This window comes from Schistocerca americana, chromosome 9 (genome assembly GCF_021461395.2).
Source record: "Schistocerca americana isolate TAMUIC-IGC-003095 chromosome 9, iqSchAmer2.1, whole genome shotgun sequence".
Classification (NCBI taxonomy): domain Eukaryota; kingdom Metazoa; phylum Arthropoda; class Insecta; order Orthoptera; family Acrididae; genus Schistocerca; species Schistocerca americana.
The window spans coordinates 146,072,513-146,083,240 of record NC_060127.1 but is presented as its reverse complement, the minus strand read 5'-3'; the positions used below and the strand labels follow the sequence as shown (position 1 = coordinate 146,083,240).

Here is a 10,728-nt window from a genome sequence, read left to right as displayed (position 1 = left end):
ATTGGCCTTTTATACCTTGTGTATGCAATACTACTGCATATCACTAACCCATGACTTTTGTCACCTCAGTGTAAAGTACCTTCTCCAACTTTTCATTCCTTAGGTACTTACGACCTGAAAGCAAGTAGTACTATTTTGTATTTTAATTACGTCTGTGTACTGTATTCAGATTTGCGCATCCTGTGAAAAATTTCTGAATTGTGTTTTACTATTTCGTACTGTTAAGTGAAATAAAAGCTGAGGAATTTCAGTAAAATGGAGTAAGAAAATCAATCTGTTAGGGTTACATATGTATGGTTTTAATTACAATGCACTCTTCAATACACACATAAGCCAAAAATTTAGTTTACAAAAAGCTGCCTTAAAAAAATATAAGCTTTTGCTTCACATAGAACGATCATGTACTAATTCACAATTTAGTGATAAATAAAGTCATATATTCCAGTCTTCATACAATACAGTTCCAGATTTATAAAAAACTATTCAGTTACTGTGAAGGCAGAATTTGAACATGAACTGACCTATCAGGCATTCAGTTGCAGGTACTCCAAATGGCTGTTTGCTTTGAAACAAATGGGATGGGTGAATTATGTTGTTTCCTGTTTTTGTTGTAGCACGGTAAGTAGAAAGAAACGTACGGGTCATACAGAGTGAATTAAAAGTCAACTCATAATCCAGAGTAATTTAAGTAACATGCAGTCCTTGCTATGAAAGTCATTTACACTAAACACACAACAGGCATTTCCAACATACACTGATTATTACACATTTATGTATATTTGTACAGATTCCTCATCAGTAGCAAAGCCATTACCATCAATTGCACTTGTGAAGCCTAACCTACAGTTCTGCAAAGAGCAGTCACCACAAATGTGGCTTTAAGACACTTCTGCCTAAGCAGCCACTATGTTGGCTCCATTGCACAAAATAACATCACTGCAATCATTATTTGATACCCAGTAATAAAACAACCAGAGTAGAGAATTCAGACAAAAGGATTTTGTTTCAGATTGGTGTAGTACGTTTGCTTTTGCACGTACTTCATGATCTGTTTTAACAGCAAGCAAAATACTGACACTTTAAATCTCCATTCAAATTGAAGAAGAAATATGGCCATAATGCAGTTAAGTGACACGGAACCAGGTCCAATATACTAGAGTGACTACATTCGTCTGTAAAAGGATCACAAAATAGCATTAATACCTATCGATATCACTACAAAATGGTCTACATTTGGCAGTAAATTTATATTAGATACATGAAAGACATTTATGAATTTCCCAAACAATGGCTGAAATTTCACATACACTTTAGCTGAAACTTTTACTCCAAAAAATATGACACATTGCTGCATTAGAAGCTGTATAAAACACTTCACAACATTAAACTGCTAGTACAAGTAACATTTGGTGAAAATCTTGTTTACCACAAATTTCTTAAAACATATCCTGTAGCATTAAGCAGTTCAGTTTACTGATCAAGTACCTCAGGATGTACTGGCACACACAAATTTTACTCTTTTACAACCTCAAACACTTTTACATATTTAAGAAACCTCTAAAGCAGGGCTGCAATTACAATTCTTTGCAGCCATGATGATTCCTTGACAACATTAAAAAGACAAATGCTGGACTCAGTACAGTCCAACTTCTCAGTAAAAGTTATACAGCCTGAGCCATATTTCATTAGTAGAGAAAAGTTTTAATGATTAATTAGCAATGGCACTTCAGACAGAAACAACTGGAGAAATATCCATGGTTTTCTAACATATGAGAATACACATTTAAACATCAAAGCACTGCCCATTATCAATAAAACATGCAGTGTATACAGTTAACAGTCTTAAAGCAATATTTACCAACTTTAATTGTTGGTAAGACAGACACAATAAATATACACTGTTCATATAATAATAAACTGTGTATCACACTTTCAAAGCTGCAGCCACATCTGGCATTGGCAGGTGGCCAGGATACACAAAAACATATTATTCAGTGTCACAGTTTCTTGCTAGTTGCAGGAGCAAAGGCAACAAGTGTGAAAAAATTAAAATGTGGCCCACCCTTATTTTGTGATGTCCCTTTCACTACTAATACTGTCGGCACACGGGGAGCTGCACTTGATGCCACCGATACTTGGGACAGCTGCTTTTTAGACTGCAGAATCCTTTCCCACGAAGCTCGTTCTCGAAACAGATTTCTTGACATCAAAATCCACAGCTGTCTCCCTCTTCACTCTGCTGTGACAAATTTTGTACTTTATACATTGCAGGAAATTTAAAAATACATTAGTTTGGTCAGAGAAAGTGTAGTACAATGTGAGCAACACTGTGGTCAAGAACCTTCAGCTACCACACTCAATGTGCTCCAAATGATGATGCTGCACTGCCGCCCGCCGCACCCCAGTCAATAATTGTGGCAACGACCCGTAGGTGTTTAGAATATTGTGTAGGAATCAGATATCAGCAAAGACTTCCATTCCTTGGACAGCAATGAGATTGTTTCATGGTTGTGCTGCCATCAAGGAGTGGCTTATGAGAAGAATGAATCTGGGACTTAATTGAGAGTGATGCAAACAATGCCACAATTTATCTGTGGAAGCAGGTTTTGTCAACTGATGAGTCACAGTAAACAATTTGGAACTCTGATAGGCATGTGTGGAGCTGATGTTATTTACCCTAAATTACTGAGGTGAATTATGTTTTGTGGATAGTACTGCTTTCGTTATTTTAGGTTGGACTCATCAGTCAGTCAATGGTAAAACTGATATAGTGGTTTACAAAAAATTGTTTACAGTACAGCATGATTTCATTACTGTGGTGATAGTTGATTCGAACTTTCACAGTATCACCGCAAGATAAGAGCTATTGGAATGTTGTTCTAAGAATTTGGGTGGAACTGCTAGATTGGTTGGCTAATCAGACACCTTTGGACAGAAGCAAAGTGGAAGCTCAGTGTCAAATGAATTTCCCTGAATACACTGTCCCTCAGCAAGTCTGACAAATCCTGTCTTCAGTGTATTCATAAAACATCTTTGTAGATTAAATATTGTAACAATGGCTCTGTAGCTCAGTGGGTAACTTCAAACGTCCAGACGTCAATCCTCAGTGGGTCGTAGATTTCTTTTTTCTCTCCCCTATCTTCCATATTTGGCAATGATTTGTTAATGTGAAAATTGCGTAAATTCCACTGCACTTCAGTCAACGTTACCTGGGCTTGTCAGAGAAAGGAAATTCCACATCCAGTACAACTGTACTCAGTAAAGCACAATGGTGTTCAAACAAACCTTTGCACTGAGGACAGCACTGTGGTGTTCAAACAAACCTCTGCATTCAGGACAGCTGTCCCTTAACAGAAATTGCATGGCCAATATCTTTGAAAATTAATGGCAATGGGTGTGTACCGACAAATGGCCACTTGATGTCAGATCTTTGAGGAATATGTAGGCAAATTCTGGAAATGATGTTTCAGTCCAGTTATAGACATACAGTGATGGATTATTTTGAAGATAGTCAGGCAAACCAATCATTTGGACATCCTCATGTCATAGTACAATTGCTGTGCTTCATTCCACCACTGCAGAACTACCACTGAATTGACGGTGTTGCATCTGTAGTGGTGGGAGTGAAAGAGTGCGTATGTTTTATGATTTGAGGTATTTTTGTTCAAAAATTAATTTGGTTGTGCTACACACATTATTTTCTTAAGTAGTTTGTCACCCTAATGTAAAACTGTCCTCAGCCTGTTTGAAGGGGATGCTATGCCCTTATATTGAACTGCTCTGTTCCTGAACTGCCAACCTACAGTTTCGTATGGACTATGAGCTACACTGTAACTCTGAATTCTTCACATTAACAAACTGTCGAAGGAAACAGATGTGATAAATGACAGAAAAAAATCCTACATCTGTCTGAGAATTGTACATCTGATTTTGTGGTATGACACCCACTGAGCCACACTGTCACTGAAAGTTTCAAAATGTTGGGTTTGGTCAGAACAAGCACAGCACAAAACAAAGTGACCATTTAATGTACATAACATGGAATATTTATTACACATTAATTAAATTTACGTGATAAATAATGCAAGCCCACACAGACATTTATGTAAGCACGATTACCACACTCTTATTGATTAGTGTAGTCCAGCTGTTGATGATACAGGTAACATGAAGTGCTTTTATTTTAGACCATTTCTGTCAATTTATCATCTCCCCCTCACTGCTATGGAGCCTATGTCACACTGAGTAAGATGTCTCGCTAAGTTTACTTGACAGTTCACATGACTTCTCTGGAGCAGGTGTAGTTTACAGCTACTCTCATTTGTCCACAGGTAGTGTCAAAGTTTTTCATAAGCTATTTTCCTTGTACGATTCTTCTGTGCTGACTGATCGGGAGTACTGTCCACATACGATGTTGCAATTTGGAAGTGTGGCCACACTAGACACACACACAATTGGACTTAATCTCACCATTCCTTTGCATTATCATATATGGCCCCACAGTAGAATATTGTATTAATTGATTCACATAGAGAAGCACTGTACTAGTATGTTATGAAAACTCGCAATTATTACAGCAAACATCAGTGCTGAAGGTCTTTAGAGTGCGGCACATTTCATGAGAAGGGTCTTGCACGGTGCCAATTTCAGCACATCTCGCCCCGGCATGTACGGTATACGGGCTAGCCTGGCTGAGTTGCCAAACTGCGACCTGACCCCACTTCCTCAGCTCACAGAGTCAGTCACTTTCCGGGCCAGCCTGTCACCATTACTGCTATGTTCCTGGTCTGCCTACGAAGCCTTGTATTTAAACTCTTGTTATTTCTCTTAATGGTGCAGGGTCAGGTTGACAGCAGTTTCAACGCATATTCGAGCTGACATGCTTCACTGTAGTGTTATTTGTTGCATTTTGTTAGCTCCAAACAGTTACAGAATGTACTGAGGAAGTATTCAAGATTGAAAGAGAGTATGTGACACCAGTAAAAATTACAAGATACCTTTACTGTGAACTCATTCTTCTAGTAATACTTCTTAACTTCCAACCAGCACAAATCAAATGTATGTTGATGAAATTAAGAACACTGCATTCTTGTCAGATGGAATTGCTGATACAATGTAATAATCCAGCAACTCATCCGGAATTATACAGTACCCTTTGAGCCTCAGGATATTGCAGCCAGCTGTAAGGAGTACTACAATGCAGTACATGGGCTGTAGCAGTGAACAATGTGGGCTAGAGAACCAGCAGGCTAGCTGGTCAATGTTCAGCAAGTGCGAGTGTGGAAGACACTGACTGGAAATGACTAATTGAGAGGACAAATGCGTCTACCATTAATGTAGAACCGTCACACGTTACAACATGGTATGGAAAGTTTTGGCAGAATGTAAATAATTTACAAATGAAAGTAACAAGTTACTGATAACCAGGTTGTTGACAGGTACACAGATGAGACCGAAAACATTGTTAGTATAATGTACTTGGATAGATAAAAATTTATCCACCAAGTGGCAGCAGAACATGTGTATAAAGAAGGTCTTTCCTTCTCATCCTGTCTGGTAAGTCTCCCTGACCCATGGTTCTGGTGACTTTTCTGAACACTACCCCTTTTCCTAAACCACTCCAGTTCCTTTCCCTTCACCCCTCTTTCTTCCCATTCAACTCTTCTGCCTGAAGGAGCAGCCACCAGCTCTGAAAGCTTGCATAAGTAAAACCTTTTTTTAAATGTGTTTTGCTGCTGCTTGATGAGTAGATTTTTTATCTATCCAATTACCTCATATTGTGAATTCATTGTTAGCTTCAGGACGAGTCCTCCAAGGTAGGGTACACATACAAATGCGTGCACACCTGTATAGCTACAGAGTGTCGAGCCAGTAGTGCTGTAGGTTGGCTGGAATGAGGGGTAGCGTCAGGTGGTGTGCACAAAGGTAGAAAGTGGAAGGCTGGCTGGCAGCTTGGAGTGAGGCGGCAGGGGCACAGGATAGGATTGTGGTGTGCCAGCACTCGCTACAGTGAGACGGTCACATGGAGGAGTGGATTGGAAGGGGACTGTTGGGCAAAACAGAGGAAAGGTAGAATGTGAGAAAGAGGGTGTGGTTGCAAAATGAGTAAGTTTAGCCCTGTGGCAGGATGGAGGTGGCTGTAAGGCAAGGGGTTAAGGAGACTGAAGCCAGGAAGGATTACAGAACAAAGGATGGTGCTGGGGGGGGGGGGGGGCAGGTGACAGCCACTGGAATGGAGTACACTATGCTCAAAAATGCATTGCGCCACTGGATGGTCAACTCTGTTCTCAGCCATTTGGCAGTGGCTGCTCATTCTGGTGGTCATACCCACTTAAAATTCTGTGCAGAAAGTGCAGCTGACTTGGCCCTGCCTTTAATGGGATACGATAAACCTGTGACAGAACTGTAATATGATATGCCGAGTGGGTGGATCGGAAAGTCTGTAAGTGTTGGGAGTGGGTGTGGCACAGGAACAGACCAGGATATAGCATAGATTGGGTGAACAGTGAAATATCACTTTAGGAGGAGTGGGGTGGATTGAGGGACAATGTTCCTCATTTCCAGACATGAAGGTGGGTAGGTAGCCACCCCTGATGAAGGCCACGATTCAGTTGTTCCGGTCTGGCGTGGTATTAGGTAGATGCTCCTTTGCAGTTTGCTCTGGAGGATGGTGGGAGCATTAGGGGTTGAGTGACAGCTGTACTGTTAATTAGTGGGCCTGATATGGGCTGAAGTGTCTATGGAGCCAGCACAGATGATGAGTTCAACATCCAGTAAAGTGGCACATTGGGCTGACAAGCACCAGATGAAGCACATAGGAGAAATTGTGTTGAGGTTGTGGAGGAAAGAGGATAGGGTGTCGTGGTTCTCAGCCTATATCGTGAAGATATCAGTGAACGTGAATCAGACAAGTTTCTGGTGGCTACTAGGAAGGTTTCTTCTACATGGCCCATAAATGTAATAAGGTTAGATGATTAAGGATTGAAGTGGGATATTGGTAGTTATGACATTGGGAGAGGTAGAGTTCCCTAGCGGAAACACTATGATCATAGAGGATTTTTGCCTATAGGGATGTGGCATCAACAGTGATGAGTAGGATCCAGGTGGTAATGATGTAGGAATGGTAGTCAGTGAAGGAAGTTGTTAAATCTTTAATAGGAGAAGCTAAATGGGCAGTTGGTTGGCGGTGTTGATCAGCAAGAGCATAGATTCTTTCAGTGGGAGCATGGTAAGCAGCTACATTGGGGTGTCTAGGATTGTTGGGTTTATGGATTTTGGGAAGTGCTGGGATGAGGAGAGGGAGATGGATTTGGAAGAAAAATTCTGGGATGGACCTAAGGATTTTGAGTATAAATTATTCACAAGTTAAAATCATTGACAAGATTCTTACAATATTGAATTGTAGTGAAATATGCTACCCTTCTTCCTAATTCTCAATCTGCAGACTGGTTGGCAGCAGCTCTTTTCCATTTATCTCTGTTCTTTGTTAGTCTCTTCGTTTCCTCAAACAATGCTTTACATTGTCTCCAATCTGTCTACATTATCGCATTGCAGATCGTTCTCTCTTTCCTAAAGTTATTCCTTACATTACAGTAACTAGACACCCACCATTGTGTCAGTAGATAGGACCAATTAATTGATCCCTTCTTTTGCATGCTGTTGACAATATAATGTAACTGGATGGATAAGAAAAATCTACTAGCCAAGCAGCAGCAGCAGGAGAACACACACACAAAAATGGTTTTGCATATGCAAGGTTTTGGAGCCAATGGCTCCTGGCAGAAGGGCTGAATGGGAAGGAAGAGGACTGTAGATATTTAGGAAGAAGGGCAGTGTTTGGAACAGCCACCCAGAACCCCGAGTCAGGGGAGACTTTCCAGGCGGGATGAGAAAGAAAGATCTTTTCTATGTGTGTTTTCGCCAACCACAACTTGGCACGTAGACTTTCTATCTATCCAATTACATTATATTAACTAACTGGATGCATCTGTAGGTTGTTACTTTCACTCGTAAATTACTTACATTCTGCCAATACTTCCCATACCATGTGACATGGTTCTAGATTGATGGAATACATATTTAGCCTCACAATTAGAAGGAAAGATTCACATCCCATCCGGCAAGTCTCCCATGAGCCGGAGTTCTGGATGACTTTCCCAACTGTACCTCTTTCTCTTCACCCCTCTTCCTTCCCGTTAAATTCTTGTACCAGAAGAAGGAGCCACTCCAAAACCTTCCATGCCTAAAAATGTTTCTTAATTGTGTGTTCTCTTGCTGCCACTCGGTGGGTAGATTTTTTATCTCTCTAATTACATTCTATTGTCAAGAATTGATTATTTTCAATGTTATATTTACAAGCGGTTGGTAACATGTTTTTACACCGATTCTAAGAATTTATCCATTTGTGAGCTTTCCTGTCTATGGGACTTGTTAACACAGAGCTCTCATTAGAACAGAAAAAACAACAGTCATTTCAATTTGCCATTAAGCATATGGAGCACAACTCTTCCCCACGTATTTCATTTTTATGCAGGTGCTTGACAATGACTTTATCCTTTCTGTTTGCTCATTAATCTACATTGACACCAAATGCTAATAACACAAAGTCCTTCTGATAATCTGCACTCGCAACACACATTTGGCAACCTAACTTGCTGCAGACCTTACACCGTGTGGCACCTTCAGCACGTGAGCTTACCATCCTTGCTGCACGTCAGACGAGTTGTGTGTGCTGTCAAGCAAACTTGCCGCGAAAACTGCTCCGTGTGACATTTGATTTACTACTGCTGCTCTTATTAAGTTACAAAAACACTCCAGTTGCACATTTTTAACGTTGTTGACAGACAATGGAGGGAAGAAAGGTAACAGTTCGCTTTACATTCCACATGTTGTCATCAAAAGGCAGATAAGCGACACCAAAGACATAGCTTATCTTTCATACAATGTCATTCCTCGGGATTACTTTTCTCAGAGTCAATGACTACAGATTATACAGGCAGTATAGGTGTGTGTGTGTGTGTGTGTGTGTGTGTGTGTGTGTGTGTGTTTGTTCTATACTAGTTAGCTCTGAAAATTCTTCGCAACATTTCCAGATTTCCAGTCTTGTTTATATCCCTAAATTCCTCAACTATATGGTGAGTTCGTATTTTTATTCCTTCCATTATTTACGCAAGGTGACCTACAAGACATGGACATTTGTAAATTGGCTAATCCACTGTTGTTAGTGGTGGAAGGGAGACAAAGTATACATAATTCACTTTGCGACTGTCCATCATTGTATTAATAATGGAATCCTGGACGATAAAGCATCATGTGTTCACATACGATACCTCTGTCATAAATGGTGTGTCTTTCGGTGCGACATGACAGACATTTCATTGCCATTTTATTGGCACTGCTCAGATTCACAATACAATCCTACAATTGGTTAGAGCTTTCGGAATAACAGGAAGCATTATTAAGAGAAAGCTATCAGGTTTCAATGAAAAGTGAGGACACCTGAAAACATCACCAAAGTGTGAGAGGCAATCACACTGAAGTCCAGGGTGATCCACACATCGACATGCTCTCTGTCTACAGATAAACTGTGAGAAAGATGTCACTTTTGATTCAAAATGCTGTTGGTTCAGTAAATCAAACAAAGGGACCACCATCGAGAAGAAAACTTTGCAGTATATATGCAAGTGATCTTTGAAGATAATCCAAATGCAATGGTGTTTAAGAATGGTGAGGCACATTTCCACTTAAATGGGTTTGTTAACAAACAGGACTATCGCTTTTGGGCCCCTGAACAGCCTTGAGTAGTTCATGAAAGATCGGTTCACTCCCCGTGCGTAGCTCTGTGGTGTGTCACACATGCTGTCAGTTTAACTGGGCCTGATTTTCTTGAGGACAGTGTAACAGCAAACTCCAAACATTATGTACATGTGCTGATCCTGTTCTTTCTGCCAGAATTTTACAGATGGTAGTTAAACATGAGCAGTGTTTATTTTCAATAGTATGGTGCCACACTGCAAAGGCATTTACGGCAGTTGTGCAGGACATTCTCCCTGAACTTGTCACTCCTCGTTTTGGTGATGCATCCACTTGTAACTTTCTTGTGGGAGGTACTTGAAAAAGCGTCTCTATATTAACAAACCCCAAAGTATAATAGAGTTGAAAGCTGCCATTAAAGAAGAGGTGCGTTTGACTGACCAACACCTGTTGGTCCGAGTTACAATCAACTCCAACAAATATTATTCGAGGGACTGGCCACCAGTTGGGCGACACAATGTTTTGTAAATGATAGTATAAATCAAATAGATGGTGAAACCTTTGAATCTGTATAAATAAAGTTTTTTTTTTCCCCCCCTTAGGAATCAAGTTACTATTGTCCATTAAAACCTGTCCATTTCCTGTAGGTCACCCTGTACTCCACAGAGGACTGACTTTTCACTATGCTGAGTTAGCAAACAAGATTGGTTCATTTGCAGTGACTGGGTTAACCATATGACAATGCTATTTACTGGATTTTTGTGTGGGTGACAAAACTAGAATCACTTTCCCTTCACTCCATGTTATGCTAATAGTTATGTTCATAGCATTCCACACTTACCTTTCTTTTATGATAGGAACTGGTTCTTTCCCATCCCTCAGTGGCTCTTTCTCCTCACTGTCAAAAACAAGCGCAACTATTCAGTACACACAGCCACATTCATTATAAGCATCCCCAACAAGTTTTAAAATAGT

General features: G+C 40.3%; 1 protein-coding gene across 4 annotated transcripts in view; it reads right to left on the bottom strand.

The window, feature by feature from the left end:
* Positions 1–277: 277 nt before the first annotated feature.
* Positions 278–10,728, bottom strand: part of LOC124551302 (fasciclin-2) — a 913,050-nt gene continuing 902,599 nt past the window's right edge. For 2 of the 4 annotated variants that reach the window (XM_047126311.1, XM_047126313.1), the window contains 2 exons: positions 10,595–10,651; positions 278–2,239 (listed from right to left, as the gene is read on the bottom strand). In XM_047126311.1, coding sequence (XP_046982267.1) covers positions 2,152–2,239; positions 10,595–10,651 — 145 coding nt within the window. In that variant the 3' untranslated portion in view covers positions 278–2,151. The remainder of the gene's footprint in view (positions 2,240–10,594; positions 10,652–10,728) is intronic. The other 2 variants (XM_047126312.1, XM_047126314.1) reach the window with 1 other exon arrangement.